Consider the following 22,545-nt stretch of genomic DNA (forward strand, 5'->3'; position numbering starts at 1 on the left):
GGGGCCGGCCCGGGGCGCTCCGCGGCCTCGGTACCGCGCGGGCCGGCGCAGCCGCGCCCCGCGGAGAGCAGCCGCGGCGGGGGTAGCTCCCGCTTCCTCCTCCCCCGCACCAGGCACCCGCGCCGCGCTCAGTGCGGCGCCCCACAGAGCAGCACGCGCAGCCATCTCCGTTCTACATACTTTATTAGGTTGAGAGCTGGACAAATCACAAAGTGTACAAAATGGAGACCACACTACCAGAAGCAGGACCGTGGGCAGCAGCAGCATTCCTATGGCCCAGAAGCGGCGGGCGCAAGCGCGGGGAGGGCAGGGGCGCTCCCTGCCGCCTGCATGGGACAGCCCCGAGGACAGACCCTGCTCACAGCCCGGCGGAGCTCAGTTGACCTCCCCTCCTTGGGACGGAGGGGCCAAGTTTCCAATTTGTTCAGAAAAGACAGACTGGCTCGAGCCAGCAGCACGGGGGGGTAAGTGCTCTAAGGACCTGAAATGCTGTGCCACCCACGTACACACCAGCAAGAGTCAAACCCCTCAGCCTCTCTGCTCACACACCTCCCCAGGGCAGGACTCTATACTGAYGACTTTGCAAGAGCTATAGGAAGGTGGTGAGGTCCAGCGAGCCCACCATCTCCCCTGGTGGAGGCCTGACAAACTCACCACCCCAGGCATCTCAGACTGGCCAGCAACATCTACCACAACAGCAATAGCTAGTACAGAAGCCAGGGTAACTTCAATTCAGATTTGTCCAGTCTATGTTTAGGTCTATTCTACGAGTACATATGCACAAGAACTTCAAAAATACTAGGATATGATGCAAGTAGTGAGACACCAACAGAAGAGGAGTTTAATGGTGGACGTTCCCTAGAAAGATCATGAGAGGATGGGAGTTAGACTAGCCCTTCCCCACCCTGGGACAGAGAGCAGGATGCTGGCAGCATCCCTGCACGCGACTGGGTTCTGAACTTCAGCTGCAGCACGGATGGTAACTGAGACAGGCAGGCGAGTCCATTCCCAAGGTGGGCCACAAGGTCTTTCAATCTGTAGAGGGGCCAGGCAGATTTTTCTCTGAATGTGTTTGAAGACCGAGGAGACACGTAGGATGGCTTGAAGAGGGAGCCCGCCAGCTTGCTGGGGCTAGCATCTGGTCTCGTAGATCCCGCTCCTGCCAATGTACCTCACCCATTTTATCACATCATGGTCACTGTAGTTCAGCTTTGGCTCAAAGACTTTCAGGTAACGCACCTTCAGCCCGGAGGGCGCAAATGGGACCTATGAGAAAGGGAAAGGCAACGGAGAGCATTGGAATGGAGGGATAAAAAGGTCTGCACACAAAACAGTCTGAAAAGCCCCAGCTAAGTATCTAGAGAGGGACACCAACCACTGTTCCCTTCTCTATACCCTCTGTGCAAGGTGATAAGACTCCACTAGACTTAAGGACAGTTTTCTTCCAGTAGCTGTGACACCTGGATGGCTTTGGGCTAGAAAGYGACAGAGCCATCAGGGACAGGGAGTGCTCAAACCCGAGCAGTTCCTGTAAGCCCAAAAGGGACTGACAGAACTTCTGAAGTTAGCTGTGCCTGACTCACCTCAAAGTTCATGGAGATYGGGGGCCGAGCCCACTTCTTCTTGTCATTGGTGGGCAGCAGCTCGATCTCTGCGCTGATCTGGGATTCCTTCATTCCAGCCATACGTTTAATCCTATCAGAGGAAGTCCAGAGGTAAAGAAATACCCGAGTCTGTTTGGTGTGCTCAGCACAGAGCCTCTGCCTCCCCAACCACGCTCACTTACTTCCAGACTATGGCATTCTCACTGGCCTTGTACTTCGCCTTCCCTTTCATACAGATGACTTGCACTCCACTGGTATTGAGGGGTGTTGGGATCCGCACCTGGAAGGAAGAGTTGGGTGAGCACGGGCCAGGAGACAGCAGGAAGATGTCACCTCCCAGGACAACACAGCTGCTGTTCTGGTCTCCTCAATCTTCACCTCTCAGGGTCCAGAGCAGCTCAGCTACTATGAGGCATCATGGGCTGTCTCTCTGTAGTGACAGAAGGCTCAAACAAGCGCTTAAAATCCACAACGAGGAACAGGACACAGCCCTTCAGGATGCACATCTGCAGCAGGAAACCTTAGCTAGACAGATGAGCTGGGGCAGGGTGCAGGCAGATCATCCCAACCAGCCTCAGACTGGGTTCTGAGCAGCAACAGCCTTTCCTCAGGAGGAGGCCAGACTGAGCATCTAACCTTYGCCTGTCTCATCAGACAGGCAATGGGCCATGAGATGGTTGTTAGACTCMTGCAGACAGAAGAACATGAGTTCTTCACACTGCCAAAGCAGCAGACAGTTGTTTTGCACTGTTCCAGGCAGGTAGTGCAGGGAATGCATCCTCTGCYAAGGTAAGGTGTTCTGGTTGCATTGGCACCGACAACCAAGAACAGCTTCCACCTCCCCAYTTCACCTACAGGGCTTCACCTCCAGCACAGCAGCAAGGCACCTGTCTGGGGCTTTCCGTTCACTTGGAGTCCTGTACAGTCTTAGGGACTTATCTGAGAGACACAGTTCTTAGGCAAAAGAGGCTGTAAGTTTTATTCTCTTACCTCTATCTTCTGGGCAAGTAAGGAAGGTTTGAAGTTTGATTTGATCACCACCTTCACTTCCAGTTTGGTCCGACCCACCTCCCGCACCAGAGGAATCACACGGAAGGGAAGGATGATGTCCTTAGTGGTTCGGTATCTGCAGRGAGAGAGGCAAGAGTGAACTCTGAGAGACAACTAGCTCTTAGGGCCTCAAACAGTGAACTCAAATAGAGCCTTCAAACATAGGAACAGCTTCATAGCATCAGCTATGAAGAGAGTCAACGCAAAGCTGAGTGGCACTTAAGTCTGTGCTGTCCTATGATACTGATGCCTTCTTGAGTCTCAAGTTCAGTATCTTAGTCCTGCAAAGTGACCCTGYTCAAAGGCATCAATTTGAGGCACTACAAAATAGAATAGGTCAAAGGGTAAGGAAACCCACATCCAACACTATGGGTGTATAAAAACAAACAGAGAGATGGCCATCTATTGCATCTATAAAAGGTCTCATAGGACACTTCAAACTGTTCTGTGAAAAGGAAGGGAGCACATGCTTACTGTTTGCTCAAGGGCAGCAAGCCTGTCTGGAGACCAGCAACACGACTGTAGCAGCAGGCAGATGCCAGCATCAGACTGCTCGTCCCTATCACCATACCTCATGAGTTCAAACTCTCCATCTGGTGGAATGAAGCTGATGCTCCTCTCAGAGTCAAACTTGCTGAGTCTTACACACTGGTGGAAAGTGCAGTCATCGATGGCAATTGACTGTTTGCCACTAAAACAAAAAGAAAGAGTTAAACAAGTGCAAGCTGCAACCCCAGTGCGCTGCTGCAGGCAGAGTCTGCTCAGACAGAAGCTATATATATTCTAGAGAGCATGTTGCCATTGCAGGTGTCCAGGAAATGGGGAGGCAGGGGGAGATTTAGGGGACAAGGGCCTGCTGGGTTAGACTTCCTTTGTGTCACAACCACCAGGATCAGACCTGAAGACGYTCATTTAAAAGAATTCCCACCCTCCTCTAACCTCTTCTCTCGGGGCAGAGCAGCACCCTTCAGTCACAGCCAGGAACGCAATGCTCTGATCTGCCTGCCAGCAGCATCTCAGGACTGCAAGGGTAACRGCTAGCCCAAGTCTTCTTGCAGTGCAAGAGAAAGGGAGAAAAGCACTTTCCACAAAGCTATCCCACTGCCACACAGCTGGAGATACCCCATTTGGGGTCTTCCTGCTCCCAAACCTCCTTGCAGCTGAGGATTTCTATGTCGCTAGTTAGTGGTTTGACCTGGGGCCAAACCCCTCCTCCTCAGGCCAGCGTGACAACTTGCTGAGGACAAGAATACGTTGCCACAAACATTTTCAGTTTCTTTACTGCTAAAATCTAGACAGCTGATGTCTGTGCAGCTAGGTGCACTGGCCAGGACTCAACGTGTGCTGTGTTCCAGTCTGACACCATCTTCCTCACTATAAACCCTGGAGTTAGCAAAGAAAGTCTCAGGCACTGAGAGGAGCTAAAAAGCGAGAGGGAGGCAAGAACAGAAGAGGCAGCAGTGCTGAGAAGGCCCAGCGGCACAGAATGACATTTAGGCTGCCTCAACTGCTGTGAACAACAGGCCAACCATTTAAGTGCAAAGAGATAATAATATAAGTAACATGGGCCCTGYTGAGCCCTCTCAGGCCTGAGATCCACCACTACCTGCATGTGAGGTAAGCAGACCAAGAATGCTTGTCTGAATGGCTGAAGTCAAATGGTTGCTTACCTTACAAGTGAGTGGCTTGTGCTTCATAAATTAGAATCAACATTTTCTAGTCTATTTGCCCAGGTGATAGCCAGCATTAACAGACTTGTCTTTTGGTTTCTTTGGGGTGCTCCTAGGAAAGCCCTGATGCCCAAGAGTGATCCAGGACTCAAGCAGCATTATTCTTGTGTGGYACTGCCACATGATAGATGCTGAAACACAGCTAACAGCTGCCCCTTTTGGTCACCTTATTACTACCTGCCTCTGGAAAATGACACTTCCACACTCCTGCCTACCAGAGAACAGCAGTTAGGGAGAGACAACCAGCAAGAGCCTCAGCTCCATCCTGCTTCTGTGACTTGAGAAAATAGCATTTTCATAGGTGAAGGTGCTTACGCAGCACAGAATTTGGGAAGAGTGTTACTGACTGTTCCTAAGCCTACACAGATGACATTCTCAGTAGAATATTTCCACACTAGCCAGTCCATTTTACTAACTAGATCCATGTACTGGAAAGAAGAATTAAAAGGTGACAGTGAAGTGATAGCTCTTGGCTTGGTTCTGAGAGAAAAGGCAAACAGCAGCTTATCTCAGTTTCTAGGAACCATCATGGGAAGTGCCTGAAATCAGAGTTACATGCACAAGTCAAAGCAATAGACAGGGAGGGAAGCAGAGTGCACACACAGCCGAAGCAGATTATCTACCTTCCCAATTCACTGGGGGCCAGCAAAAATAAAAGAGTCACAAATGGTTAGTGGGAGAAAAATGGCAATTCCTTTGCCTTGCTCTCTTTACACTAGGCTGGAAAAAGTATAAAACCTGTCTTCAGTGTAAGACAGGTACTGACTGAGGCACAGCTAGGGAAGAGGGCCACTCTAGGGCTGCCAGRGTGAGTCTCTAGGCCACACTACCCCTGACCACTCTGCACCAGCAGGAGGGGCTCACTAGACATTAGTCCCATCAGCTGTTCCACTTAGTGGGAACAGTCAGGGTAGAAGATTTTATGGCTGGAGTGGTTCCCTCACTGTTTCTTAGGAGGGCTACTACTGTAACCTGTAAGGGCCTCTGCACCAGCTAGAGCTGCTAGAGATTCTGGGAGATTTCTTTTTTGGGGGGCAGTAGGGGGAAGGTTTCCAGTTGCAAGAACTTCACCTTTAGTACTATATTTGTGTCTTTATACTTGAAGTAAGATGACTCCTYGGGAGTTCCCATTGCTCCTGACACTTGCCTGTGTGTAGGTGTCAGCCATCTAAGATGACCCCCCCACTTGCATGCACTAGCCCCGCTACAGAGAAACCCTTGATATAAAGGCCCTAAGCTTGTTATCTTGCACTATAACTGCCCTACCCAGAGGAAAAAAAAAACCAAAACAGTAATACCTGAAGGGAAGGAAAGATAAGTGGCATCTATCAGATCAGGACAGCTACTAAGTGCTGCCCTTCCATAAGGGTCCCTGGTGGCAAGTGGCTTTTACCCCAGCACTTCTTACCTTTTCCCCGTTTCATCCGCAGTCCCTTTGCCCTGTTTTTCAATGACAATCTTGTCATTCATGCCAAACTTGCACTCTGGCATTCCACTCAGATAGCTCTTCATCACCACTCTGCCAGAGACGTGGGCACTCAACACTTGACCTAGCACAGAGAAGAAMTCAGGTCAGAATCCATACAAGTCCCCTCTTGTGACCCTGAAAGGGGAGAAGGATGGCACCTTAGCACCTCCCACTTACCCTGGGGGGACATCAGGAGATTGACGCTCTCCAGCACATCAAGAAACAGTTCGTTGCGACGATATTTGATCCCTTCACGTCTCCATCCAATCTGYCCAGTTACCTGGCTGGTGATCTGGGACTGCTCTTCCTTAGTCTGAAAGGAAGGAGATGACAGACCTCTAGACAAACAAGACTAAGAAAGCTTGGTCTAAATTAAGAAGAAGCACTTGCTGATTACAGTACACAACTGCTTTTGCCACTCAGATGTGCTGTCACATATCCCATGATTGGATCACCAAACATGTGCTCAGGGCAGTCAGTTCTGTGCCCGACTAGAAACTGGTCCTCAAGAAATCAGGAAAATTTTCATTCTATTAACTTCCATTCTATTTACTACACTTCTGGGCACACTTTAGGTGTGAGAAGGTGCAGACTTCACTGAAGACTTAAGTCATATTTGACAGACCATTAYACCAGTCTGTATGTTAGGGAAGAGGCAGCCGCCAGGCCAATTTGTCACCTTTGTCCAACATCAGACTGCAGAGCCATGAGGCAGCCAGTCCCCAAAGGCTGTTCCTTGCCAGCATGCAATTTGGGGCAACAATGCCCCCAAACACTGACCCTAACCTAACACATATATAGTAGTGTTTAGGCTACAACTCTCCTAAAAGCCTTAAGGATTACGTTGAGAGGCACWGCGAGGTCTCCTACCTGATGCTATAGGCGGGATCCAGTCACACGCAGAAAGTGAAGCAGCAGATGTATAGCAGCAAGTGTGGTGCACACGGGGTTAACAGGCAAGCAGGTCAATAGCAAGAAAGGGGAGGAAGGGAGAAAGAGGCAGGTTAGGCTTAAGGCTACCTCAGGACAGGAACAAAGCAGGTCAGCTCATTGCTAGTTAGACAGCAAAAAACAAGATAAGAGGCTTTGATCTTTAGCTCAGGAAACCCAGTACTCCTAGCAGTGAAAGGGCTTTTCAGGTTTGGTCTATCAGGTACCACTCAAACAGGAGGCAGTGAGATGGAGTGACAGACAGGCCAAGCACCCCTCCCAGTAACCCTTCTATGTGGAATGGCCATCTCATATTGCCATTCCTGAATGTTCATTGTGGCACAGGATCAGTCTGTGAAGGGCACAATGTACCCAACACTGTGACCATTTTAGTAGCTTATGGAGAACAGATTTATTAGGTCTCATAACAGACATTAAGAGGTAATTCTGCCTCTTCTACCAGGAGAGGAGAAAGTAGAAGTGGCCCCGGCCCCAGCAGCCTCGCACTGCGGCCGCAGGGTGGCAGTGCTTGAACTCGGTTCTAAACCGACAGCAATTCTGTTTCACACAGGGCTCTTCTTACCGACCTGGTCACTCCTTGAGCCGGTAGAACCATTATAGAAATATCTAAAAGGGACAGCTTTTTTATTCCATCGGAAATTGCCTAGATTAAATGCTCAATGCAGTGTAAAGGAACTCCCTTGTCTGTCCCACAAAATAAAAAAGCCTCCTTAATTGCCTTATTCAGCACCTTGTTCAGGCTTAAGAAAGAGGAAGGAGGGGAACAAGCAGACATAATGCTCTACTGCAGCCTGCAGAGCAGCCTCAGCTGCTCCAAAGGACACTGATGACTGCAGAGCTCTGTGTCCTGAGCAGGAGTGCTGGGAACGGCTACTGGACAAGGGGACTAGGGGGATCTATCTGGAAGCAGAGGGCAGGCAGTGCTGAAAGCAGCAGGCACCCAGCTGCATGAGGATTTCCTTTAACAAGGACTTCACCCCAGTCTGAAATTGAGTCAAGATTGGAAGCTTCCCTGAACTAGAAGTTATCTAAAACAGGGCCAAAATACCCAATTCCTTGATTGCTCAGTTGCCAACATGTTGGGTTAGGTAACAGACAGGCACTACCATGCCTTATAGTTGGATTTGATGATCTTAAAGGTCTTTTCCAAACATAATGATTCTATGAGGTTTCCTGGGCTCTAGCAGACTTTCAGTTGGTGACAGACCTTTCCTAAAAAAGACCAGCATTYTCCTGCTATCACATATCCAAGACTTGGAGAAAACACTGAACACTGGAGCTGAGTACATCAAGCTCTCACAAAGCACTTTGAAGGGAAAGAGACCTCGATTAGCTCACTAAGTGTGGAGAGACAGCAAGTGAGGACAACAAGCACACAGAGCATCACTCCACCTAGAGCAGTAAAGCCAAGTTTAACCCCTCCTGGAGGAAGGCAGTAAAGCCAAGTTTAACCCCTCCTGGAGGAAGGTACTTGAGCCAACACTTGTACTAGGGTCCCAATATGGGAGAAGGGCATGATCTGCACTTGTGCAGCCCCGTCCTGCACATCAGCACCTCTTAAAGGTCTTCCGTCGTAGTGCATTAGCCCATTCCTTTGCAGTGTTAGACTCATTCAGAAATAAAGGTATATATCCTAAGCTCATCAAGCCTGGGATGGCCCCTATAGCATACTGGGAGGCAGTTCAAATGGCTGCAGCCCAGTGAGCCTGATTTCCTTTGAGAAGGAAATAAGGCTGAGAGTTCACCCAGGCTGCCATAATTGCAGATTTTARTCTTCAAATGCATAGACTTCAAAGAATGCAGCACCATGAACCACAAAGTGGTAAAGGACCATGGATGACAGACCACCCTAGTCTCCCATGTTGGCCYGTATCATCTGCCAGACACCAGTTACAAATGAAGCAGGAGTTGGAAGCTAAGTGCATCCAAGTAGAGAGCAGACATGGAAACTTGGCAAGTGTGGTGTGAACTGTCTCTCTGACATACTGCACCTGGAAAGGCTGGCTTGTGCTCCTGTTGAGCACCCTTGGGTTACCACAATTCCAGCACACGCAGCAGAGTGGTTTTGCATCATTTCTTTGGAGAAAGTATAGGCCAAAGCTTTTTTTTTTTTTTCCCCCCCCTCTTCTCTGAAGGGGAAAGTGCCTTGCATACAGATAGCTCAAGAGCTTGTTAAAACAGATTAAAGAGAAAAAAAATATAGGGGAAGGAAGCAAGGGGTGGTTAGTTTTAAGTTCTCCTAGGTATGGGAGCTGACTCAGCTGCCCTCAGTGCTGACTGCTCAAACTGCCAGACTGCAGAACACCAGTGAATTATACTGGGGTTGAGGACGGGGACGAACAGCGGATGCACTCGCATCTGGCCATGGACACACATCCTCTTGCACAATGTCATTTGCTGTTCTGGCAGGAAATGTCTCTCTCAGGGACAGCTGAATGCTTGTGTTTCACCTCTGGAGCCAGAAACGCAGCTAGTCTTACTACTAATTATGTGTTTGAAAAGAAATTCTTAGGAAAGCAGAGCTGATGAAAAGAGTTGAACCAAGCCTCAAGAGACTGTGACTTTTGCTTATCCTTAGCAAGGACAATGGTGAGGCAGGTTCTGGTGTAGCACTTTGCTTCCATTTGTATACTGGTGTCAATTCCCAGTGTCTTGCCCAACTCACCTGCTATACAGGAGGGAGGACCAAGTTTTAGACCAAGTCCTCGCTATGTCCTTGTCAGATGGAAGGGTGTCACTTGACCACTGAGGCACACAACATGCCTTGTGCACACAAGAAGTGATGCCTGTAACAATCCTTTAGTTTCAAAGGTCCAGCACAAGTTGTCCATGATGACAAGTTTAGCTTTCAAGACTGCATCAGGATTCTAACTAGTTAAAAAAAATATTCCCAGGAATAGTCTCATTCAAATGTCTTTCTCCTGCAGTTTCCTTTTTCCCCTGATACAATTTATTTTTCCTGATACCTTTTGAGAAACTTTGATGAAAGGAATGCTCCTGTGACAACTGCACAGTACTGCAGCCTCATGTGTAACTTGAGAAAGCCAAGACTGTATTGCTAYGTCTGCTGGCACGTCAAGATGTTGGAATTGGCAACAGACTACTGACTTCCTGATAAARAGGAAGTTCTATGAAGCTGAAGAATATTCCATTACTAGGCAGACACAAAAGCACTAGGGGCCAGAGGAACAGACCTGTTCAATTTACATGCACATCTAGGAGAACTGTCTCTGATTCAGTGTGTAGATAATTATTCTCTATCAAAAGCTTCATSTGACATTTATATGTAAAGGACTGGGGTTATCCCAGTCCAGGGCCCTTCCTCCCTCACCTTACCAGGCCCCAGCACACACTGGGACACATAAATGCAGAGAAYGAGATGGCATCAAGCCACCACCCCTGCCAACATTCCCTCAAACTATCCAGACAACTGCTCTCAGCATAGATCAAATGGTCAGCTGGTAGTCAGATTGTACTTCTTGAACAGGCTTACAGAAATGAACCAAAAGAACAGTGACGTAGCCACAAATCCCTCCATTTACCTGACTCTTGATGCCTTGCTGAGTGATAAAGGTTTTCAGGGCCCCTGTTTCCGAGTTTTGAGGATAGCCAAAATCCAGGATTTCTACAGAAGGGCAAAAAGCAATTAGCTCAGAGACACAGGTCAGAGCCACAAGGTACAAGCAAACCAGTCATGCTAACCACTGTCCTACAAGCAGAGAGCAAATTATTGCACAGATATCTTTTACATATTAAACCTTTTGGTGAGACACTGGAGGATTCTATACCCAGAGAGGTTTTGTCAAGTTGACACAGTCAACTATGAGATTCTATTTATTTATTTAAAGGAGGAAAGGAAGAGTAGGAAAAGTTGTCTACAGTTACAAATCTGCTTTTCTTCTATTCTAGGTCTGCTCTTCACATCTGAGTATCTGTTCAATAGAAGAAGCACCCARAGCACACCGAGAGCTCTTTCCTCCCCCACAACATCCAAGGGACAGTGAGGAGGCTTTAATCCAACAGCGGAATAATCCATCTTTGCAGCATTTTCTTTTTGATGTTTGTGTTTGGTTTTCCCACGGAAATGTAATAGAAGTAAAAATCTAAAATGTAACAGCAGAGTAGTGACACTGCCGGGTGATCAATGTGACAAATGGCTATTAACTACAGACAGCCAATGCGCTTCTAACCTCCGGGGAGGAGCAGCCCACCCCAGAAAAGGAGGAGAGAGGAACCCACTGACATGAACACTGAGTACAGCACGTGGGCAGGTCCTGATCTCACTGTGCCTACTAGAAGGCAGCGCTGTCTGACCAAGGCAGAGAAACAGCAGCTTCTCCATCTGCCCGGGGGAATAAAGAACCATCAGTTATTGTGACCCTTGGCTAAGAATCCCCGGGGACACCCACATTTGCACTCCTTGTCTAGGGAGCAAGCTGAAGCATTTCTAACACAAAGTGCTCGTGTTATACCAAACAAAGATAGCTCAAGGGCAGGCTCCACACACAGGCTGATATCACGGGCAGCTGAAGAGACACTCTACTATTCCACAGGGAAAATCTGAGCTGTATCTTTGGGGGAGGTAGGGCTGGGACAGAGCAAGTTGGGTTTTATTGCTTGCTTTCTGTTCTCCCAGAATTGCCACAAAGACATAATTCAGGGTGGAACTGGACTGAGTGTGAGCAGGTGGCTGGAGCCACCTGGGCTCCAACTGAGATGAATGGCTTTAAACAGAGCTTCTGCTTGTGCCATTCACACACCTCAGTGTAATGGCAGCCCTGCAAATGCACAGGAACCACCCAGGAGCTGGGATCCAGTACCAGCTGCCTCATTTACACAAGCTCACAGCACCATACTTCAGTCGAGCAGCCCACAATTAACACATGGCTATGGGTTTAGGACATTATTGGTGGAAGTAGACAGCAGCACAAGTCTTTCTGAATTTCAATCATATAACATCATAAATATATTTTAGGGATWATTTCTTCATGAGGCTAAACTAAAGGCTAGAGAACGACCAAGTGCAGGGTCTCACAGGAGATTAGGGAAGGGAAATGACTTACCATCCAACAGCTCATAGATCAGCACAAAGTTGTTCTTGATGTTTTCCTCRCTGATCTTCCCAAAGTAGGCAGTCATCACGTCACACATCTTGTAGAGGAACTCGAACACCATGGCAGCGTTGACATTCTGCTTGGTGACGGCAGCCAGCCAGATGTTGGAACGCTTGACGTGGAAGAAGCTGGTGCGGGCGATGTTGGTGACAGGCGAGCGGACCTGCTGCCGCGCGTGGATGACATTGACGCGGAAGGCGTCCACGGCATTCCGCCTGTGAGATTACCACCAAAGGGAGGTCAGCACAGCACGCGGGAAACCAACTGGCTGCATCGTTCTGCTGGTGGGATTACAGTCCGATGTTCAACCACGCACACCCATCCCTCCTGGGAAGGAGGGTGTGTGGGGACAGCTTAGCCAAGAGGGACAATTGAAGGCTCTGAGCAGAGCTGGACATTAAACTCTCATGTAGTAAAGAGCTACTGCTCTCTAGGGAGCTTTGCACTGCAGTGCACACTAACTGCGGCCACAGGAGCAGCTATCCTCCATCTGGAGTCAGATGGCTGAGGAACCTCCCTTCGAGTCATTTTGCTAGTACCCCAATCTATTGCCACAGCATAGGACAGAGACTAGAACAGGCTRTGGCTCACTTAAAGAGCACAGATTTTTTTTTTTTTTTTTGGACCAAATAGTTGGTTCCAGTCTACTCCACACACCTAGGCCTTCATACACTTGCCCCAAGGCAGAGGATATCTATATCTTGGGCAATTGTAGCTTTGAAGACAGTTTCTCACAGATATATCACTGATGGGGGAAAAATAAATATATATATATATATAAAAAGAGAAATTAGCAAACCCCAACCTGGTCACCTGACATCAGTGCCCAGGTGCACGCTGAAAAGGAAAACTGCTCTTGAAAGCTTTAGTTCTCAGACYCATCTCACCTGCATACCCCAGGCACTATGGAGGGCAGGCTCAAAGCAGCAGGAAGGATTAGGAACTTCCTCAGATTTCCAGTTAGGGTGTCCTCTCAAGCCTGCTACGCTCTGGACTTATGGTCCCCATGGTGCAGCATGCTAGTGACAATGCWTAACGTGCACTGGATGGTCCCATACCATTCATTATGGTAAGGAAGCTCTGCATAGTGCAAAGAAAGTACTGTGTAGGTTTCCCCTTASAGTTGCTATCATCTTTAATCCAAGCCTTTTTCCACTGTCCATGCTAGTGATGATAYGGAACAAATCCTGTATGTACAAGGGATGTACATGTGACATTCTGGATAACAGCTTTTCCATGGTAGAGTTTTGTTGTCCTGTAACTATTAGTCAGGATAAGCTTCCTAGATTTAAGTCTACTAACACTAAGAACATCAGCAGATGTCTAGGGGCTTTCAGTGAAAATCTTGAGGCTTAAAGCTAAAGTCTAGCCACCAATTCAAGACTTATCTAGTTGTGCCTTCTTCATAGTCCTCTAGAGACTATGTGGAACACAGATCTCCCCACTGTAGCATCTAGGACAACRTATGATTTGCAGAACCATATTCAGAAGCACATACTAATATCCTTGCAAGCTGTGATATAGGCATACAGAACYCCACAATCACTGAGACTTATCAGCAGTGCAGTACATGATCCCATGTTAGAGAAATAAAAACATATTCGAAGTAAAATACACTACTGTGATGGTGTTAAGAYTGCTCCCTGAAGCTCTGGGTTCATATGCAGAAGCTTTATCAGTAAACATCTTCCCMCCCAATAAGTGACATAGCAGCCCTCAAATACTGCAGGTTTTATTGCTCCAGGACTCTTGTAAATGAGTCATACTGATATTTGATTTCTACCTTACGTTTTCTGCAAGAGTAGTTCAGTCTATTGCAAAACAACAATATCCAGCTCCCACTTCTCCCATYCAGGAAGCCTTGCAAGGAAAGTACAGCTTGTTCTGGGGACTAAGCCCTCCCTTAACCCAAGAGAACTAATACCACAACCAGGAGACTGGTTTATGCTAGAGGGAAGCCTCAGGTTGGTGAAGCTTTTCTAACACACACACACACACACACACACACACACACCAATTGCCCGCTGGGCAGTGCCATCAGGGCCTACCACGCGTCTCTTACCTATTGCTACAGCAGCCAATGAGATGGGATGGACAGAAATGGCGCCAGCGGAGAAAGGAGGAGTGACAGCAACAAGAGAAAGGGTTAGAAACACACACACAAGGCACAATGAATCCAAAGAGATAAGGAGAGACCACACAGCACCCCCTCCCCCTGGGCACAAGAGGCCAACAAGGTATTGCCTGGAACATAAGCTGTGGCWGCGAGGAAGCCCCTGCAAGGCACAACACTGACATGCCGTGGTCAGATTGTCAGCATTGATAGACTTGTGCTTGGTTCAATCTCAGGTTCAGTGTGATGTTCAGTCTAGATAAACTGCACCTGTATCGTATCAGTGATACCCAGTATGACCTGCCAAGGGGACAAAAAAAAGGGCCTTGGGGGGGGGGGGGGGGGAGGGGGAATCAAAAAACTCAAGACTCTCAATCTGAGGCACAGTTGGGGATCTCACGGTATCAAGTATCTTCTTCCCAGTCTGCCTCCAAGTCTCAGTGGGCATTTCTATCACAACACTTATATGAAGCTGTTCAGGCTGATACTTCCCGGCATGGTCTAGTCAGCAAGGAAATCCAGCAAGTTCGATAGAGCTGGAGCACATCCAAAAAGATACGGCACATCCTGCAAATTCAAAAACTGCTCTATCCAGCTTGCCCTTTTCCCTTAAGGATCAAGGGCCATAAAGCAGAAGTGATGTATTAGAAGTTCAGAAATCAAATACCTACTACGCTTAAAGTGCATGCAGTTTGTCATTTAAGCTGCTCCGTTTCATATAGCTTATATATATATATATTTTTTTTTTAATCAAAAAGCTAAATATTCAGATGCAGGTAGAATCTCCCAGTAACCATGTCACTGAAGAACAAGGCACTTGAAGGTCCTTCCATGGTTTCCTGAATTAAATGCATAGTGTTTTGCTTATAGTTAAGAGGCTGCTTATGCATGCAGCTAGCTGCTGTATGGACARATGCACTACATGCATTAAAGCCATTCTTTTAAATTGCAAGCAAATAAAATCCAARTTTTGTGATATTTCTGCATTTAAACTAGTCAGGGAGATGGTTTCTTCATTGACTGCCACGTTGCTTATTAACATTTGAGCTAGTATATGCTTATTTAGACCTTTAAACTGTAAAGGGGAGAGTTTCTCATCATCACAAATGGTTTTTAATCTCTCCCAACAGGTAGGTTGAGGCTTCAGAACACCAGAGGCAAGTGCCAAGATCAAGGAATCATAAGGGTCATTCGGAGCCGACATGAAGACAGGCAGCAGCTACACTCGTTTTCAACACCAAGCACTTCAAAACTATTAAGGAATCGAATTGTATGGCAGGCTAGAAACCTGTTGCTACACAAACAGCCTTGTGCTAGGACTCCTACAGAGGCAACTAAGAGTTTACAGCATTGTGACAATTCCCTACTTCTTCCTGAAGGCTACACTTCTAAAACTCTAAATAGTCTTGGTATCGATGTAAYAAAACCAGCAAGTGGCCAATACTCAGTTCTACTTTCCTACTACAGAGGTAAATATAGTAGCTTAGTTATTCTATTCTACCACAAGAACAACAGTCTTTTTAAAATGACTTGCTTTATAACAGGCCACATGTCAAACAAAGTTTCATGGTCTGTATTAGCGTAAATCAGACACCTTGGGGAGCAAACTTGATTTACAGCTGGCATGAACYCCACCTAAGGCACAAGACTGACAGAAAGGCACTGTCACAGAATTTAAGTGAAGGATTCCACTCGAGGCAACACTGAACTGAAGGTCTAGTGAAAGGACTTGAACATTTTGGCATCCTCTTCCAGATGAAACATTCTAAGCCAGGATCAAGTAAGATGGCCCATTTTCTAGTTTTGCCTGGCCAGTTGGCAAGTCAGTACTTTTCACATATACACAAGTCACTCAGTTTAAGAGCAATGAGCCAAGATAAACACAAGTGCAAGAGCACTACTTTAGAAGATGAACTTCACACACCAGGTTACACTCTCATGGCAAGAAGTCTTTTCAAATCAATTTGATGAATTTCTGAATCAACATCAGTTCAAGCACGACCACTTTAAGTGCTCCAAGTCTGCAAGCAACAGAAACTCTAGTTAACAGTATCCCTAACCAAACGTAACACATTCTCAAAAGTTACCTATCATACAGCCTGACCTGCTTCAGCYACTGTAACATCTACTGAGGAGAGCTCCACAAAGGCAGATTGGGCATGTTAACTGCTTTGAAAAGCTTCAGCAGCAAATGCTCAGGAGAGCTGGCACAGCAGAGGACAGATAGAACCTTTGCAGACATTTTTTCTTACCTATTTAGAAGCACAAAGTTTTGCACTCTTGGCAAGGCATTGGCTCAGTTCTGCAGAGGGCTGTGTCAGACCCACATTAATGTTGCTATCCCAAGAACAAGTCTAAGAGCTAGTCAAGAAATACCTAAGTTCACTAGGTGAAGCTTTAATTATAGATACTGTTGACCACTACATCAAAGGAACAGTGCAAGCCTCAACTAGCTACTAGYTTTACCTCATATTTAAGCACTGGACAATCCTCACCATCTTTGGACTGGTTTGAAGGCAAACTTGCTTGACAGTTTAGTGTCATTTGTGGCAACCAAAATGAGCCTTTAATGAGCTCATTTATATACAATTTTATATACAAACATTTATAATGTTTGTTGTGCTTGTGATTAACTCCTACCACTACCCTGCTTCCATGAGTTAAGTTTTGACTCTGCCAAGTTCATTTCCTAACTTCTGCCTAATGCCAAACACTAATGAAAAAACACTAGGAACAGGCCTGTCTAGTGAGAAAGTCACTTAAGGTTTTTAGTTCAAGTAGTGCTAACACTTGATATTAGCTTCCCTAAAGMACTATCTAAAGCCCACAAAACATGAAGCTTTGCTTCCCAGGCAGGAACTCAATTGCAACCCAGGGAGTGTACAAATGCAGTCTAAGAGAGCAGTGTAGCTCTGTCTGAAATGCAGTGAGACACATACAGCCTACTGAAGGCTTTCAGAGCTTCCCATGACTTCAACTACCCCATGGATACATGCTTTGCACATACAAAGCAGCCAGGGCTACAAAGCTACACAAACTTGGGGTCCAGAATGTTGTTTTTTCAGAGTACACAGATAGTTAAGGCCAGACTGTTTGCAGAGATTTGTAGGATGCCAATATCATGGACAAGGTTTTCTGCATACCTGTATTTAATGCTAGAAACTTGTGTTTGAAACCCAAACCAGAACCATAGTTACAGAGCACTGAAGTTTCCACATTACTTCTCCTGTAAAACCTTTTAAAAAGTGAGGCTGGTAAACTCCTGCAGTGGCAGTCCATGCTGTTGAAGCACTCAAAGTAACAGTCAGATCTCCAGCATCCAAAAAGAAGTCCTCACTTTCCTGCAGGCCATCCTTTGCTACCATCTGTAGTTGACCAGTACTTAGTAAAGTTACTAATATTTCTGYGCTAAGCCTAGAGCAGCAAGTTGAGTTGCAGTCTCACATGCATGCACAGCTAATAAAAAACAAATAAAAAAGCAAGCAGCTCTGGGATGTTGCCTGCACTGAAGTGAGGTAGAAATGCAACAGCAAGGATGCAGCAGAAGCACTTACCCAATGTCATCCCGGTAGACTCGAGAGATTAAAACCTCTCCTTTGTGATTATAGATGAATAAGCCTCCGATCATGATGGAACTTCAGTCTTCCCTTTCCATGTTGCTCAAGACCTGAAGCAATAAAGTGCACATGTTAGGCTGCATGGCAATAAGCAGTGCAGCAGACAGATTTTGACATCCATTTGCTGTTAGTCAAGGTATAGATAACTTTGTGGCACACGCACAGCCCCAGGCAGAGACAGAAGTTACTTCCTGCAAGACCTGTGAGACTTATTCTATGAAGTTAAAGGATTAGCTTCTCCTGTCCAGAGCAGCATTCCAAACATTTTGACTTTAGATGAACTGCTCTATTACCACTAAACTAGAAACAGCACTGGAGATTTTAAAATAATCCACTTACCCACTTTAGTTTGTTCAGAGGAACTCCAACCACCAGAAGAGTCAGCTCCACCACCCTGTTACCCACGCTAGCTATACCACAGCAGCCAAATGCCCCGGCCTGCAGCTCTACAGGAGGTCTCCACTCTGCATCAGTAACCTCACATCTACCTACTAGCCCCAGAAGAGGACTAGAGTTAAAACTATCACATCAGAAGTTACTCATGTTTTTGAGCAGAGGTAACAAAAMCTCTCCATCATACTGGAAACTATTGCAAATAGCACTGCTAAGACGTAAATTTAAATACRGAGAAGGTAAACATAGGTAGCTATAAACTATCACAGCCCAGCAGGGCTGCTAACTACTCAGGAGGTGTTTGGATGCCAGGAATGCCTCATCCAGCCTGAATGGGGAGCACAGACAGCTCTCCTTGCTTACAAAAGACTATTGGAAGCAATGGTTTACTCTGGGAGGAGGGTGGATTCTTATTGCTCCAGTTGGAGACTACACTGCTTGCTCTTCTGCGATTTCATGTGGAAATTGCTTTCCCAATACACAATACAAATGTACTATATGGTACATAAATGTACCTATGGCTATATGGATCCTATGTACCCAAGGAGTCACCACAGGAATCCTGACAAGCATCTCAAGTGAGCAGCTTCCCGAGTTTGCCTTGAGCACCAATTCAGCTCAAGGGGTTAGGTCCAGGTGAGTAAATACAGCTAACGTGCATCCAATAATGCAGATCAAAGCAAGGTATTGAGTGTTATGCAATCTGGAGACAGGCCTGAAGCTTAAAATAAACACCAAGATACACGAGGGCTTATTTCTTATTCCATTCATCAGCATGGATAAAACCGTAACGAAGCTCCAGAATTAGCAGTCAGGCCTCTCTCTTGAATGCAAGGAAAAGACAGGCCCAGCACTAGTAGCAGTTCACAGATGCTATTTTATGTTGTGCATCTCTGCAACGATAGATCTAAATCTGATTACACTTATACAGTTACTYGTCTTTGTACACAGTTCTCAGAAGCTTGAGATGTCACCAAGCCTAGAACTGCATGGAAGAGGGATCCTAGCAGCAAGTCTGCCAAAGTGTATTATGGTCTGTATAAAAGAAAAGGGTTTTTCTTTAAACAACAGCCTAGGGTATTTGTTATCCACATACCAGGAACAGTGAAGCCCCCAACCAAAAGCAGTTCAGTAGTTTATTAAAGCAAAGGCTGATGGGGGACTGCCCCAGTGCAGCAGGTAAATCCACATTCTACATTTTAACTGCTTTTCCAGCTTGTAGCTTAATGATCAGTGGGAAATGCCTTATCCAGCTTCTTGGAGTACCCACATCTTGCATTCAAGCTGCAGTCATATAGCCTAAGATGTGATCAGAGAAGCTGGGGTCCCTCTAGTTATTTTGGTCTCAGGCATCCTGACTGCTTGTTCAAAAAGGAATTCCATGCATCCATCCTACGCTTTCTGTTGCTATCCACCTGCAGCCCCGAGCTATGGGGGTGAGCTCTGCCACACGGCTCAGAGGGCAGTCTGCCCACAAGATACCACTGCAAGGGAAGACCTCATCCCTGAGCCACTGAATTGGCGCTACCATCTCAGAAGTCACCCCCGAAACCACTAACCTTAATCTTCCTCTAAAGAAAGGGAAAGAAAGCTACAAAAGTGGCAGTGGATCATGCCTAGTAACATCTCTAATACACAGCTCCTTCTCAGATGACATTCCTATAGTTATGTGTCCTACTCTGCCCAAGTGCAAGTCAGTACGTCCTCCAGCAGCCGCTTGGGGCTTAGTCCYGAGTACAGCACAAGTGCACTAGGACAAGCGCACACCCAGTCCTCGAAGATGAGAGAGGTTCCTCAGCTTTGACACTGCACAGCAGTGATAACCACTCCATGCCACTCTGCTGTTGGGGTGTAGCCACCCAACCCCCTTTCCAGGGGGTGGGAAGGACGGCAGCTGCCTGGTGACAGCGGACTGATATGCGCTCGCATTGGGACACAGCAACGATGAGGTTGAAGTGACCCAGCYTCAGACCATCTCAAAGGTCAGAGAAAAACACAAAACCAAAACACCAGCAACAAAACAAACAGAAGCAATACAGTTATCAGAGGGACAAATGGATTCCCACAGTAGCAGTCTGCACTATTAGCAGTAACATGTCCTCAAAAGCTATGTTGCAGAAGCTTAAGTGCCTGTTTGAATGAGATATTGCAGATTCAAGTTCTCTGCAAGACTAAATCCGCACAGGGCAGCCAGTACTTAAAATTTCAGGTTAAAAAGAAACACACGCACATAAGCCTTTATACCAGGAGCAAAATTTGTTGGCTACACCTAAGGAGTCCTCAGAGTATCTTCACCTACCAGATGGTTTCTTCTGCTTACTGAAAGCAAAACCAAGAAATCAGCCTTTAAGTCAGAAACTCGAGAAACTTATCTGTGTTTCTCACCGCTTCGCAGCGAGCTTGCTGACTTACTCCCACACTGTACTGCAGAGCGCCACCGGCCACTTGAGAATAACTCTCTGCCTCCTGCCACCTGCTCAAAGCTCCATGGGGSTCTGTAATCAACATTTCTAATGGTCTGCGGCTCCATGTATCATGGGAGAAGCTTTCCAACATGTTTGAAACATTTCCGGCAGCAGCAGAGCATAGTTTAATTTAGACTTCAACATGCTGGCAGTAGCTCAGCTCTTTGACACCTCTGCCTCTACTGTGAAGCTCCCAAACCTCACCCAGAATTACTGCCTGCATTCCCACTAAAGGCACTCTAACTTCAGGACACGAATATTACATGACACGTTCACGAAAGTCTCTTGCACCCCTGCAGCAGCCAAACCAATTAACACAGAGGCAGCACACACTGAGACACTCACATAATTACAGAGCAGGAAAGGTCTTATGAAGCTTCACATTGTCCCACACAAGAGGAATGAATCCACAGAGCATAGAAGGCAACAAGGCCAACAGCCCCTCACCAGAGGACAAAGACCATCTAATTGGTCAATGGAACCAAAACTAGATTCTCAGACCTAAGAAAGAGAGAACAACAGTCCCTTGAATACTCACATGAAACATGCTGCCCTAGCTGGGATTAGCCGYAAATTGGCCTCCTGCAAAATTAGTATTTCCTCATTCCAGAAAAGAGACAATGATGTCTTTTCAGATAGCTACAACAGTGATTTCCACAATCRGATACAGACTATTGCTGCTACAGGTAGAGATCCTGCATCCTCTTTAAGACTTGCATTCTACAGCATAAACAATTTCCTGGAAGCTTATGCAGCCAAAGCTGGATCATTGAATCCCACAGCCATTTCCAGAAGATTCCTGGAAAGTACATCCTGTTATTAAAGGAAAAATAAATATATAAATAAGGAACACACACACAATCTCCCTCTTGGGCTTTAATGCCACTTAAGTTATTTATTCTACTATTTTTAGCATAGAGAGAACACCTGCTTTGATGAGCACCAGGATCAGACACAGAACATACACACAACAAGTACCTCGTTAGCAAGACAAGGCAATTGCTTTCTGGAAAAAAACATGATTTTTATATATACTCACTACTAGAAAATGGGTAGATGACTATTCAACAAAAGTTTTGTTGTAACTTARAAACCTTCTCTTAAGGTCTCAATACTTCACACATTAAGATAAGGGTAAACTTTCCTGGGAATTAAGTTAGAAAAAAAGCAGTAAGTTTTACTTATCGCAGCTGCATCCAAAGAATTAGGAACATTTTGCCAGTTTTTTCCACAAGCCTAAGCATACCTGAAAGATATCAACTAGCACTATTTTACATATAACACAGCTTGTCTCCAATCTGGCTATGGTTTTCAAGTCCACCAAGCCTGACACTGCACAGTCCTGCAGATTACACCTTATTAATTACAGTAGATTTTTTTYCCCCTAGGCAATTAGCCATGTGTTTCCCCAGCACTGCAGAAAGCCGCAGAGTCTAGGGTCAGTGAACACACAGATAAGTTTTACATGAGTGATCCAGCTGGATCCTTCACACATCAACTCTCCCTGGCAGTTCAGAGACACACTATAAAGCTCGTGCKGCATTTCCATCCAAATGAATCAAGAATAAGAGATGGGGAATACAATCATAACCAGACTTCCCAATTTTGCTCGACTTCTTCAGTCCAACATCTTGGAAAAGTCTAAAGGATAAGTGCATTAACATCAACAACTCATCTTACAGCAAAGTGGGTCTGGGGCAGCAAAGCCACATTTACACCCAGCTCACTTTGGTTATGGTTAAGGGAGAAACTATTTTCCAAGCAGCAACAGCTAAACTTTCCCATCACACGGGAAACCAAGGGAATCTGCAGAGGGAAGWTCAGCGAGGATTTACAACATTCCAGTCTTCAGATCAAGCAGAGCATTACACCCCTCCCAGACATGAGGTTAGAATGACCTCCGCACTCCCAGCCTCCATTTAGAGAGTTAGTCCCAGCTGCTAATCAGGGCATGTTTACATAGATGGAAAACTCAAGAGCAGGAATGACCAGCCCAAGGATGTATGAACAGATGATAAGAAAGCTACACAAAGGAAGGCA

General features: G+C 46.3%; 1 protein-coding gene across 2 annotated transcripts; it reads right to left on the reverse strand.

Annotated features, from left to right (window-relative positions):
• Positions 1-355: 355 nt before the first annotated feature.
• On the reverse strand, positions 356-18,002 carry AP2M1 (adaptor related protein complex 2 subunit mu 1). Of its 2 annotated transcripts, XM_026045162.1 has the most exons (13): positions 17,987-18,002; positions 17,585-17,697; positions 15,319-15,324; positions 11,867-12,132; positions 10,346-10,428; positions 6,723-6,728; positions 6,030-6,165; positions 5,793-5,934; positions 3,226-3,345; positions 2,595-2,730; positions 1,787-1,884; positions 1,584-1,695; positions 356-1,266 (listed from the first exon to the last, which is right to left on the reverse strand). In XM_026045162.1, the coding sequence occupies exons 2-13, from the start codon at positions 17,656-17,658 to the stop codon at positions 1,132-1,134; spliced, it is 1,314 nt and encodes a 437-aa protein (XP_025900947.1). In that variant the 5' UTR covers positions 17,659-17,697; positions 17,987-18,002; the 3' UTR covers positions 356-1,131. The 2 variants fall into 2 exon arrangements, with proteins under 2 accessions (XP_025900947.1, XP_025900948.1); XM_026045163.1 differs by lacking the exons at positions 6,723-6,728; positions 15,319-15,324; positions 17,987-18,002.
• Between the last annotated feature and the right edge of the window lie 4,543 nt (positions 18,003-22,545).

The sequence above is a fragment of the Nothoprocta perdicaria genome, unplaced genomic scaffold, assembly GCF_003342845.1.
Source record: "Nothoprocta perdicaria isolate Ctin4 unplaced genomic scaffold, notPer1 scaffold_4, whole genome shotgun sequence".
In the NCBI taxonomy this organism is placed as follows: Eukaryota; Metazoa; Chordata; class Aves; order Tinamiformes; family Tinamidae; genus Nothoprocta; species Nothoprocta perdicaria.